The 13,266-nt window shown below is 42.2% G+C and overlaps 1 protein-coding gene across 4 annotated transcripts in view; it reads left to right on the top strand.

Annotated features, from left to right (window-relative positions):
• The window catches only part of TDRD12 (tudor domain containing 12), an 85,490-nt gene that overhangs the window by 52,707 nt on the left and 19,517 nt on the right, over positions 1-13,266 (top strand). For all 4 annotated transcript variants that reach the window (XM_046683516.1, XM_046683517.1, XM_046683515.1 and 1 more), the window contains 8 exons: positions 279-435; positions 881-1,008; positions 2,601-2,792; positions 3,048-3,176; positions 4,408-4,525; positions 5,151-5,290; positions 5,424-5,644; positions 7,682-7,781. In XM_046683516.1, the coding sequence (XP_046539472.1) occupies positions 279-435; positions 881-1,008; positions 2,601-2,792; positions 3,048-3,176; positions 4,408-4,525; positions 5,151-5,290; positions 5,424-5,644; positions 7,682-7,781 (1,185 nt within the window). The remainder of the gene's footprint in view (positions 1-278; positions 436-880; positions 1,009-2,600; positions 2,793-3,047; positions 3,177-4,407; positions 4,526-5,150; positions 5,291-5,423; positions 5,645-7,681; positions 7,782-13,266) is intronic.

Here is a 13,266-nt window from a genome sequence, read left to right as displayed (position 1 = left end):
AAATAGTCATAGGTCCTATCCTGTAAGCGTGTTTTTAAGGACTAAATGGATTAATACTTGTGAAGTGCTCAGTTTAAGCCCTAGGAAAATCTGAGTCAGTGTGTCTAAATCCATTTTAATGACATCATATTTTAACTTTTCTGACCTGTATGATGATGATGATAGCAAAAACTTAAATAGTGCTTCCCCTCTACAAGAAGATGTTCTGCATGCTTCACTTAGCCCATGTTGGATTCCTAACTTTTATCCAAAATCCTGTGAATTTGTTTGCTTCGCAGCCTCTGGCAGTCTTCGTGTGCCCTGGATGGAAGAAGGCCCAGTTTGTTTTTGAATTATTGGGAGACTACGGCACGTCCTCCAGGCCGCTTCATCCCGTGTTGTTAACCATCGGACTCCACAAGGATGAAGCCAAAAATATGAAGCTTCCACGGGGCTGTAAGCGCGCTTTCCAAGCTGTTTGGTTTTCCCTGCAGAACACAGGGGAACCAGGCCAGGCGGGCCTGGCGCGGCGGACACAGGTCGTGTGCTGACCGTCACCGTCCAGACCTCACCTCTCAGCTCCGGATGGGTGTGGCTGGTGGAGGTTTGATCTTGGCTGACGTCTGTTTCACTGAGAAAACTGCGTGATTTCGGTCTTTTATCAGCTGTTTCCTGAGCACCTCCTGTTTGAGGTTGACTACAACCAGGCTGGGAGCCCGGGTGTGGAATCAGATGATGACACTGCCTAGCCTTGTCTTTCCTCAACCCCCTGAGGAAGAGAAGCAGCTTTTTGTTTAATTAGAAGACGTTTCGAGAAAGTGTGTGGAATCTTAGCAAAGGGAATGTTAGAAAGACCTCTGGCAAACCTACAAGGCACATTGTTTTTTCTTTTAAACTGTAGGTGACGTGATTGTTACGACACCACACAGCCTCCTGAGACTGCTCAGATATCAGAGCTTGTTGTTTCTTAGACTCTGTCACCTGATCCTGGACGAGGTGGAGGTATTATTCTCTGAAGCCAGGGAACAAGTGAGTACGGCATCCGTTTAGATGTCATTACTGCTCAGAAAAATACACACACACACGTATATGTGTAAAATTAAAGTCTTAACTGCTTTTAGGAATAAGGAAAAGTGTCTAGCTGGAGAAGAATCCAGTTAATCTAAAAAAAATTTTCTTTTAACTTGTATAATTAAGAAGAGAGAACATTTGTCTGAAATTTCCTTTCCAATGTTAAAGCTCTTTTTGAAGAGCAAAAATTCTTTCCCAGAGAGGTTTCTAAAGTATTTAATTAATATTTTTCTGATTATGGAAGCAATAATTTTTACGGTATAAAATTGGAGAAATAGAGAAGAGCCCTTGAAAAACCCCGATATCCCTAATCTTATACTCAGAGGTAATCACTCTTACTATTTTGGAATATTTCCTTTTTATAATCCCTGTGTCTGTTGATCCATATAATTAACAATACCAGGACCTTATTTTATGTGCTAGTTTGTAACTTGCATTTTTCAGCGAACAGCATCGTGAGTATTATTACTATTCTACAGCATGACTGTTACGGGCCATATGGTATTGAATCCTGTGGGCATGACCGAATTGATTTTTAAATTTGTCTGAAGAACATACATCATTTTTTTTTTTTTTGAAGATTTTATTTTTCCTTTTTCTCTCCAAAGGCCCCAGTGCATAGTTGTGATTTTTAGTTGTGGGTCCTTCTAGTTGTGGCATGTGGGACGCTGCCTCAGCACGGCCTGATGAGCGGTGCCATGTCCACACCCAGGATCCGAACTGGCGAAGCCCCGGGCCGCCAAAGCGGAGCGCGCGAACTTAACCACTGGGCAGTGGAGCCAGCCCAAGAACATACATCCTTTTTGCAGGTTTCCCTTAGGATAAATTCCTAGGTAGGGGATTAACCAGTCAAAGACTATGACTTCTTAACAGGGCTTTTGTTGGGAGTAGTGTAACCTGATACCAAGAGCATTCACTGGGAGCGGTGATGGCCTCAGCTTCAGGTCCCAGCTTTGTGTGGGCCTGTGCAGGGCTCCTGAACTCCTCTAGCATCTCGGTTCCGTTTGCAGAACTGCGGTCTGGTGTCCTGCGTTGCACGGCTGACTTTCCGGGCGCGTAGCCCGCCCCGCTCCCTTGGGCACTGTGCCGCGTGCCGTGTCCCTGCACGCCTGTGGTCAGGCCCCCCAGCCTTCTCTGCCGTTGTTAAGTGTGGCCTCTCGCAGCTCAGTCTGTTTCCCTGAGTCCTTGTGAAGCCGAGCGAGCATTGATTCCTGCAGGCCATTTGTCCCTGCTCTTCTCTGAGCTGCCTGTTCATTCCTGTGCTTATTTTCCGTCGGTGAGATCATTTTTTAAAACCAGTCTGTGTAAGTTTTTATATGAGGAGGTTGATCCTTTGTTATGCGTGTTACACGTATTTACCCAGATGCTGTCTGTGTTGTGTTCATACTGAACATTTTCTCCTTTTTAGTTTTTTCCTCTACTTTTATGTTTGTAAAGCCTTTCCCCACTCTGAGAAGAGAGAATATACAATCCTTTACCTTTTATATTCTGTCAAACTAATTGTTATTCTCTTTTGAAATAAAAATGAATTAATTATACTGATTTTTTAGATGTTTGCTATATTAGATAACTTTAAAAAAAATATTGAAGTTGAAGAAAGGGAATCGGCACCCCGTCAGATCGTTGCGGTCGGAGTTCACTGGGACAGACACGTGGAGCATTTGCTCCGAGAGTTCATGAGCGAGCCGTCCGTGGTGATCACGGCCCTGGAGGAGGGCGCTCTCTATGGCAGTGTGCAGCAGGTGAGGAGGCGCGGGTGTGCTGGCGCCGATGGCCTCAACCAGTGGCCTTTACTGCATGGCTTAATATTAAAAGATGATAGCTCCAGTTTCAGACACAAATCTGTAATATTTAAGTTTAATATTGATTTAAGTATTGAAGTTTACATTGATTTCTCATGCATTCTTTTCTATTAAAATCGTACCTTACCTATGAAAAGTGAAACTCCAGCCCCTTGAACGTTTTTCCGTCACGTTGTTCCTGTATTTCGTTACCAGGTGGTGCATCTTTGCCTAGAATGTGAAAAAACCTCTACTTTACTCCAAACTCTTGATTTCATCCCAAGTCAGGCACAAAAGACGCTGATATTCACCTGTTCTGTAGCTGAAACAGAAACAGTGTGCAAGGTGAGCCCTCCCGCACGTGGTGTTCTTACCGGGTGTTTAAACTGTGATCAAATCGCGAGTCTGCAGAGAATTACTGAGGTAGTTACATGTTTGACATGGGAATACAATTTTATAAGTTTAGCATCACTCAGGGGAGGAGGTGGGTTCTGCTGCGAGTGCTGATAGCAGTGAGGGGGCGAGCAGGAGGCCTGACACCGCCAGGGGTGGGGGGGTTGGGACTGGATGGGGGGAGTGGGGGCCATGAGGTGGGACCAGCCTTCCCTCTGATGCGAACATCACCCAAGGGAGCAGTGCCTCCTGTCAGGATGGAGCATCATCCGACTCAGGAAGAAATCTAACCTCTTCTGTACCTTTGTTTAAGAAAATGGAGAAGGTGACATTGAAATATGTTATCCTGTAACCAGAAAAGCCAAATAAATTGGCTGAAGATTTAGTTAATCTGATTTTGTATAAATCATCCTAAAATGTAGAAACCAGGCCAAATTCAAAATAAAGTATAAGAATCAGTAGTCCATCCACCTTTCAACAATAATGAGCTAGAAGGTGTAGTGAAAAAGCTCCTGTTGATAATAGTACCATAAATTTGGTGTGTACATATACAGGTGTGTGTATCTACATACACACACACACACAGATATCTGTATATTTATATATGTGCATACATACGCACACATGTACACACGCACATATATGTATACACACACGTATGGATGCATTATTTAAAAACAAAAGTAGGGGCCGGCCACATGGCCGAGTGGTTAAGTTCACATGCTCCACTTCAGTGGCCCGGGGTTTCCCTGGTTCGGATCCTGGGCATGGACACGGCACTGCTCATCAGGCCACACTGAGGCGGCGTCCCACATGGCACAACCAGAGGCACTCGCAGCTAGAGTATACAACTATGTACTGGGGGCTTTGGGGAGAAGAAGATTGGCAACAGATGTTAGCTCAGGCGACAATCTTAAAAAAAATTTAAAAATTTAAAAAATAAATGAAAAGCAAAGTAGTTTTAGCAAAATAATGTTTGTTTCACTTGAGCAAGTTTTTCTATATAAATTATTGAATTTTGGAAATATATTTATTTAAATTTACAATCATCTCCTTCTTCGAATTAGTGGCTCAGTGAGATAACGCCCTCACAGATAAAGTGGCATTTGTGATCATTAGTGATAAACAGTTGACTTCAAGCTTATGTTCCTGACTGTGACATGGCCTCTGGTTTCATCTTTAGGTAGTAGAAAGCAGTTCCATATTCTGCTTGAAAATGCACAAAGAGATGGTTTTTGATTTAAAAAATGTTTTAGAGCAGTGGAGGAAGAAGTTAAGTTCTGGCTCTCACATTGCGTTAGGTAAGTGTTTTCATTTGTTTATCTTTAGAGAAGGCTGAGCTTGTAGGAATCATGTCTTCAGTTCATTGATCTGTCCTGTCTCCAGATTGCTCAGCATCTCCCAGATTTGCTGAGAGCTTATTAGTAGTGTTAATTCCAAAATGAAGATTAACCTCCACTAGGATTTTGGTCTTAGGTGGCTCTAGGTGCCCCCGGGCGCTCAGGTCAGCAGGCAGCGACCCCTAGTCTAGTCCAGACATTGTCCCTGGAGTTCCAGCCTGGGGATCGCTGTCTCATTTATATATATTACATATGTATGCGCCTATGATGAAACACGGTCATCAATGGTTGGTAGACTTAATATTAGAAATATGAGCATCAAAATGTACAAAATAAGTGTAAAACAGGTGGGCAGCCTATATTTGTGATAAAAAGACATTTTTCAAGCTAAAAGGGAGAGCACTTCTCTCTGGAATTTAATCACTGGTTGTGACATTTTTGGAAAAAAATGGGCAAGAAGTGTCTTTGCATCTAAAAAGTAAAATGCAATAAAGAAATGTGTTGAAGGACGGTTGGTGGACTTGCTCTGTGGAGTAAGCGCAGCGAAGCTCCAGCCTCATCTGCGGTTGTTGGACTCTTTCTCCAGCCTTGACTGATGATTGCATCCCGCTCCTGGCCATCACTGATGCCACGTGTGTGATTCACTTCAGCTTTCCTTCCTCTCCAAAAATTTTTGGCGGACGCCTATATTGCATGTCTGATCATTTTCACAGTTCAGCCGAACAGGTTTGATTAATTTTTATCATGTTTTAATATTCCACTGGCGTTTTCTGGGTACTGACAAATTCAGACTCCCTGAGGCTTCATCATTGAGACTGATGTGGATGACCTGCTTCCTTTGTTCACCCCCGCTTTTAAGGGTTCTCCTGCAGAACAGGGAGATATAAAAACCAAATCTGTGTTGCTGCTGACGGAGAGAAATGCATGCCATGCAGTTGGTGTCCTGCGCTACTTGGAGCGAGCAGAGGCCAAGATTCCACTGGAGCTGTACGAGTTCACTGCGGGGGTTCTGGAAGCCAAAGAAGACGAAAAAGCCACCAGGCCTCTTTGTCCGTATCTTAAGGCTTTTGGTTTTTGCAAGTAAGCCAGTCATCTTTTTTTAATTGAGATACAGCATACAGTAGACAGAGACGATAAGTTTGCGGCTTGGTGAACTGTCATGTGTGGGTGCCCCCATGTAAGCCACCCGCTCTGAGGGAGCGCCCCGGATCCCCTCGTGCCCCTTCCCCAGGAGTGAGCACCCTCCTGATAGCTGTCAACGTTGATTAGTTTTGCTTGTTTTTGAACTTCGTATAAATGCAATTATAGTACATTCCACCTAAATCTGTGACATTCATCTGTTGTTGTGGGTGTCGATATTTGTTTATTTTGTGGCTCAGTTTCCATTGTACGAGTATCTTACCATGTACATATTCATTCGTTTGTTGGTGGGCCTGTGGGTTGTTTCCAGTTTTTGGTTATTTATGTATGAAGCTGCTATGAACATTCTTGTACCTGTCTTTTTGTGAAAATACGCACCCATCTCCTGGGGTACATACTTTGGAGTGGAATTGCTGGGTCATAAGGTAGACGTATGTTCCCCTTGTCCAAAGCGGCTGACCATGTCACGGTCCCAGCAGCAAAGTGTGAGAGAGAGTGAGTTGCTCCATATTTTCATGTTCATGAGGGTGGCGTGGTAAATCACTGTGATTTTCGTTTGCGTTTCTCTGATAATAAGTAGTGTTGAATGTCTTTTCATATGCTTGCGGGACGTTGACTGTCCTCTTTTTGTGAAGTGCCTGTTCGGGTCTTTTGTCCTTTTTTTAAATGGGGTGTTTATCTTTTTATTACTGGTTTGTTGGGGTCTTTTATTTATCCTAGATATGAGAGTGCTTTGTCAGATATTTGCACTGAGCGTGTCTTCTCCCAGTCTGTGGCTTGCCTTTTTACTCTCTTAATAGTCTTTTGATGAACAGACATTTTTAATTTTGAAGAAGTATTTTACAGTTACTGTTTTTGTGTCCTTATTTAAGAAGAAGTATTTGCCTATCTCTAGATCGTGAAGACATTCTTCTGTATTTTGTTCTAACAGCTTTATAGTTTCAGCTTTCACATTTAGGCGTATAATCCATATTGAGTTAATTTTTTATGTAGTGTGAGATATGGGGCAAGGTTTACTTTTGCTACAGCATCATATATTTAAAACCTCGTTGTGTTCTCACAAATTGGTGCCTTTGACATAGACCAGATGATAGTCTCTGTGGTCCGTTGTGGGCTCTCTCTGTTCGTTGGGCTGTACGTCTGTCCTTCCACTCGTCCTGAACTTTCTCGAGTACGGTAGCTTGTGCTGTAGCGAGTCATGGAAGCTGGTGTATCAGTCCTGCACCGTTGCTCTTCTTCAGGGTTGTTTTGCTATTTTTAGGTTTCTTGCATCTCCATATACATATTAGAATAGACCTGTCAATTTCTTCTAAAACCCTGCTGAAATCTGGACGGAAACTGCATGGGTTCTAGGAGTCAGCGTGGACGGTGTGGGTCTCTTAACAGTCCTGGGCCCTCTCGCTGATGCAGACACCATGCCAATGCTTGATAAATAGACGGCTGGGGCTGAGTCGTCGGCGTCTGATATGTATCTACTGAGATGAATTTAATTTTAAGATAACTGTTGACGTTAACTTTTTTAAATTATGGTACATTAAACGGGTTATTAGCAGCAGTTTCCATCATGCCTTTAATAGAATATTGACTTCCTCAGTTTGGCTTAAGGAATGTTGTCTGGTTCAGAGGTTAATTGGCCTTTGTTGTGGGTTATGGGGGTGTGTTTCTGGTTCAGAGTCTTTATTTTGGAAGAACATTTTGTCCATTTGCATATTGCATTTAAGAACGTCAACAGAAATAACGAAGTAACTCTTTGCTTTAAGTTTATTTGGTGTCAATTAAATTTCAGGATCCCTTTCACTTATTTGCATATGGTTAATGTCATCTGAAGTATTTAAAATGGTTGCTTCACTTTTAAACTGTTTGGAATAAAAGTTCTCTGATTTTAATTATAGATTAATTTTCCTAAAGAATACTTTAAAATCTATGTTAAAAATTATTGTTTTTTTCTGGTTTTGAAATCCAGTTCCTTTTTTTCAGAGACAAAAGACTCTGTCCTGAGCGACACCATATTAATCCAGAAAGAGACGCGCCAAGGAAACTGTCCAACCAGGCTGTGCCGGGGTTTGGGTGTATTAAAGTAAGTTCTCTTAAAGATCCTTCTGTTGAGTGATTAACGTTCATTTTAATGAACGACACTTCATTTTTTAAGCAACAGAATTTTAGTAGAAGATAATTGTGACAGTATTAATGTAGCACCATTAATCTGACAATAGTGATGGCTCCTTATAAGGTGCCTTATTTCAGGGCCCCAGTTTGTGTAGAAAACCAAGATCAAATTGGGGAAATGGATGAATGCCTTCAACAGTTTAGGGATTTTTTTTTTTTTTTGAGGAAGATTAGCCTGAGCTAACTGCTGCCAATCCTCTTCTTTTTGCTGAGGAAGACTGGCCCTGAGCTAACATCCATCCCCATCTTCCTCTTCCTTATACGTGGGGCGCCTACCACAGCATGGTGTGCCAAGCAGTGCCATGTCCGCACCCGGGATCCGAACCGGTGAACCCTGGGCCGCCAAGAAGTGGAACGTGCGCACTTAACTGCTGCACCACCAGGCCGGCCCCTGTTTAGGGATTTTTGAGTTATATTTTCAGAAAGAAAGTGGTTTCTATTTGGGGACTATTAAAAATAGTGCAGTGATAATATGAATCTTTGCAGAATAGCCATGATATTCCTTTAAGGAAAATTCTGAGATGCAGATAGAATTGCTGAGTTAAGAGCGTCACTTGCTTTTGAATCCTTTTTGTTACTTTCTTCCTTGCTTTTTGAGTTGCTTGTTCTCCTTTCCACCTTCCCTTTGCCTTAAGGCGTGTCTGTTGTGTTCATTCCTGCTCGTGCTCCTTCTTGGGAGGCTGCGCTGTTCGCGTTTCCTGGGGCTCCTGTGACCAATACCACAGACGGGGGGCCTTGAAACAGCACGCGTTTATTCTCTCACACTGTTGGAGGCCGGAAGTCTGAATCAAGGTGTCGGCAGGGCCGTGCTCTGCGCCCATCGCGGCTTCCGTGGGCTGCTGGCGCTCCTTGGGGCATCTTAGCTTGCAGCCCGTCACTCCAGTCTCTGTCCCCAACTTCGCTTCGCCTCCTCCTCTTCTGTGTCTCTTGTAGAGGACACTTGTCTCTGGCCGTAGGGCCCTCCCCCATAACCCAGAGCAGTCTGCTCATCTGGAGATGCTTAATGACATCTGCAAAGACCTTTTTTCCAAATGAGGTCACTGTCGCAGGTTCTGGGAGTTAGCGCGTAGACACATTTCGGGGGAGGCTGCCATTCGACCCACAACAGTTTTCATTACTGAAATGATTGTTTTCTTTAATTTCTAATTCTTTCCCGAGTTCTGATGCCTCATTTTTAAGTTTTTCTAATTCTGCTTTATGTTGTTTTTTTATATCATATATCATGTTCTTAACAAGCTAAAAGGCTGCTTATCTTGAAAGTGAAGGTTACGGCTTTGATCTGTTTGATGGGCGCATCTTTCTGGCAGCTCTCATGGTCTCTGGGGACTCTTGTTCTTTTCCTTATTCTCTTTTTTTATCCTTATAGCTTAATATGGGATTTGGCCGTGATACTTTGCTATTGCTCGTTTTTAGATAAAATCCATTTTCCTTCAATTTTAGAAGGAGTTGTGGGTCAGGATAACTTTTCTGATTGACAGAGTTCCCATTTCCATTGTTTTCAGCCTGTACCAAAAAATACAGTTTGAGAGACAGTTTGAGATTTTTGAGGTTTCCTGGCTGTGTTCCCCTCCCCCACTCGTTTCCGGCCCTTCTGTTCCTTCACCTCTGTTGTCCCTGCATGGACAGTCTCCAGGTTTCACAGGGCCCAGCCGTCACCACTGCTGGAGTGGATGGAGGCCTTCCCGCACTTGGCGCTCTTGTCAAGCTGGCCCGCCATGCTCTCGCTGAAGGCCGGTGGCCTCTTGTGGGCTCTCTTGTTCTTACCCCTCAGATGCGCCCTTGCCTCCCTCTCTTGCTTCCCGCACAGACCACGAGACATGCGGGTCTGTGATGTGGATGCGTTTGGCTCATCTGCTTTTTTGTTCTTGTTTCAATTAATAGATTTTATTTACTTATTTGTAATTTCTTTCTTTATTTTGGTGAGGAAGATTAGCCCTGAGCTGACATCTGTGCCAGTCTTCCTCTTCTTTGTACTTGGATGCCCCACAGCATGGCTGATGAGTGGTGTGGATCCGCACCCAGGATCCAAACCTGCACACCTGGGCCATTGAAGCAGAGCATGCGGAACTTTAACCACTCAGCTACGGGGCTGGCCCCCCAACTAATAGATTTTAGTTTTTAGAACAGTGTTAGGTTTATAGAAAAATTGAGCAGAAAATACAGAGACTTCCCATCAACCCCATCACACCCTTCTCCCCCAGTTTCCCCTGTTATTAACATCTCGCATTAGTGTGGTGCGTGTTTGTCAATTGATGAGCCAACATTGATGCATTATTATTAATTAAGGGGCATAGTTTACGTGAGGGGTCACTCTTGGTGGTGTACATTCTGCGAGTTTGCTAAATGTCTAAGGACACATATCTACCATTAAAGTATCATATAGAATAGTTTCACTGCCCTAGAGATCCCCTGTGCTCCACCTGGCCACCCCTCCCCTCTTCCCCAGAACCCCTAGCAATCACCAGCCTTTTTATTGTCTCCATAGTTTTGCCTTTTCCAGAACATCATATAGTTGGACTCACACAGGATGTAGGCTTTTCAGACGGGCTTCTTTGATTTACAGTATGCATTGAAATTCCTCCATTGCCTTGTGTGGTAATAGCTGTTTTCTTTTTATTGCTGAATATACCTTAGTTTGTTTATCCATTCATCTATTGGAAGACATCTTGGTTGCTTCCAAATTTTGCCAATTATGAATAAAGCTACTATAAATATTGAGGTGCAAATTTTTGTATGGACCAAAGTTTTCAGCTTGTTTGGGTAAATACCAAAGAGCATGATTGCTTAGTAAGTAAGTAAGTAAGATTGTATTTTCTTTGTAAGAAACTGCCAAATTGTCTTCCAAAGTGGCCGTACCATTTTGCATTCCCACCAGCAATGAATGAGAGTTGCTGTTGCCCCACATTCTTGTCAGCATTTGGTGTTGTCAGTGTTTGGATTTTAGCCATTCTAATAGGTGTGTAGTGGTATCTCATTGTTTTAGTTTGCAATTCTGCGATGACATATGATGTTGACTGTCTTTTCTTATGCTTATTTGTCACCCATATATCTTCTCTGGTGAGGTATCTGTTCAGGTTTTTTGCCCATTTTTTAATTGGGTGGTTTATTTTCTTATTGTTGAATTTTAGGAGTTCTTTGTATATTTTGAATACCAGTCTTTATCAGGTATATGTTTTGCAGAAATTTTCTCCTAGTCTGCAACTTGTCTTTCCATTCTTCTTTACAGTGTTGTTTGCAGAGTAGAAGTTTTTAATTGTAATAAAGTACACTTTTTGATTTTTTCTTTCATGGATCGTGTGGGTATTGTATCCAAAAAGTCTTTGCCAAACCCAAGGTCACCTAGATTTTCTCCTGTGTGATCTTCCTTATCTGCTTTCATTTTGGAGTCCCTGGGGATATTTTGTGAATTACTTTTATTGCAAGTCGTGTCCCTGGCTTTGCTGTCTCATTGCTCTGTCTGTCTTCCTGTGGGGATTCAGAGAAAGTCACACAATGTCACACTTCCCCACTGCCACCTTCCCAGAGGCCCTCCAGCCAGGCCTCTTCTTTATCTGCTGTATTGAGGTATAATTTACATACAATAAAAATCAATATTTTTAAGTGTAAAGTTTTTTGAGTTTTGATAAATATATATAGTCATGTATCTACTACCACAGTCAAGATACAAACATTTCCATTCCCCCAGAAAGGTCTCTTTTGTCCCCTTGCTCTGCTCCCCTCTCCCTGGTAATCACTGATCTGCTTTCTGTCACTGTAGTTTTGTTTACTAGAATTTCGTATTAATGGGTATGTAGTCTTTTGAGTCTGGTTTCTATTACTTGCATGATGCTTTTGAGATTATCTATGTTGCTGTTTTTTATTGCTGAGTAGGATTCCCTTATATGGATGCACTATAATTTGTTCACAAGTTGATGGACTTTTGGCTTTCCAGTTTCTGGTTGCTATGAATATTTGTGCTCAAGTCTTTATGGACATACATTTTTATTTCTCTTTAGAAAGACCTAGGAGTGGAATTGTTGGGCCATACAATAAGAGTATATTTATAAGAAACTGCCGAACAGTTTTCTAAAGTAGTTGTACCATTTTATGTTCTCACCAGCCCTGCATATGAGAATTCCAGTTGGTCCACGTTCTCATCAGTTCTTGGTATTATCAGTCTTTAATTTTTGCCACTCTGTTGCATTGGCACCACCAGCTTATTTGCATTTCCCTGGTGGTAAAGAATCTTCAACATCTTTTCACTGCTTAATGGCCATGTCTTTCTCTTCTTTTATGAACTCATTGCCCATTTTTCATTTGGGTTTTCTTCTTGTTGAGTTTCAACAGTTCTTTATATATTCTGGATCTCCTTTGTCAGATATGTTGCAAATATTTTCTCCCAGTTGAAAAGCAAAGTTTTTAACTTTGATGAAGTCTAGTTTATCACTTATTTATTTCACGTGCTATGCTTTTCATTCCATAAGAAATCTTTGCCTACCCTAGAGTCACAAAAATTACCCCCTGTGTTTTATTCTAGAAGCTTCATAGTTTTATATTTAGGTCTATGATCCATCTCAGATTAACTTTTGTGTGTCATGTGGATGGGGGACGAGTTTTTTTCTTTATGGAACATCAGTTGCTGAAGCATAATTTATTATAAAGACCTTCTTTTCCCCCTAAATTGCATTGGCAGCTTTGACATAAATCAGGAGACTATATATGTGAATTCTGAACTCTTTATTTTGTTCTTGGTCTATTTGTCTGTTTTTATACAGTACCACACTGGCTTGATTACTGTAGCTGTGTAGTCTTTTTTTTTTTTTTAAGATTTTATTTTTCCTTTTTCTCCCCAAAGCCCCCCAGTACATAGTTGTGCATTTTTAGTTGTGGGTCCTTCTAGTTGTGGCATGTGGGATGCCGCCTCAGTGTGGCCTGGTGAGCGGTGCCATGTCCGCGCCCAGGACTCGAACTGGCAAAACCCTGGGCCGCCGAAGCGGAGCGCACGAACCCAACCACTCGGCCATGGGGCCAGTCCCTGTAGCTTTGTAGTCTTAAAAATTGATAGGTAAGTCCTCCAGCTTGGCCCGTCTTCTTCAGTATCCTTTGACGACTCCTTTACAGACGTGTATACAATTTTAGCATCACCTGCCAGCTTCTACTCAGAAGCCTGCTGGGACTGTGGTTGGCATTGCGCTGAGTCTGTAGATTAATATGAAGAATTGACATCTGAACTCTACTGAGGCTTCTAGTCCATTAACATGGTGTATCATTCCACTTGTCTCGGGCATCTTTAATTTCTCTAAGCAATGTGTTCTAATTTTCAGGAGAAGGATCTTGTACTTATTGTGTTAAATTTATCCCTAGTATTTCATGGTTTTGGATGCTATTGTTAATGTTATTTTTCTTTAAACTTCATT

Source organism: Equus quagga, chromosome 13 (assembly GCF_021613505.1).
Source record: "Equus quagga isolate Etosha38 chromosome 13, UCLA_HA_Equagga_1.0, whole genome shotgun sequence".
Classification (NCBI taxonomy): domain Eukaryota; kingdom Metazoa; phylum Chordata; class Mammalia; order Perissodactyla; family Equidae; genus Equus; species Equus quagga.
Note: the sequence above shows the minus strand (reverse complement) of the source record. Positions and strands in the feature narration are given on the sequence as shown.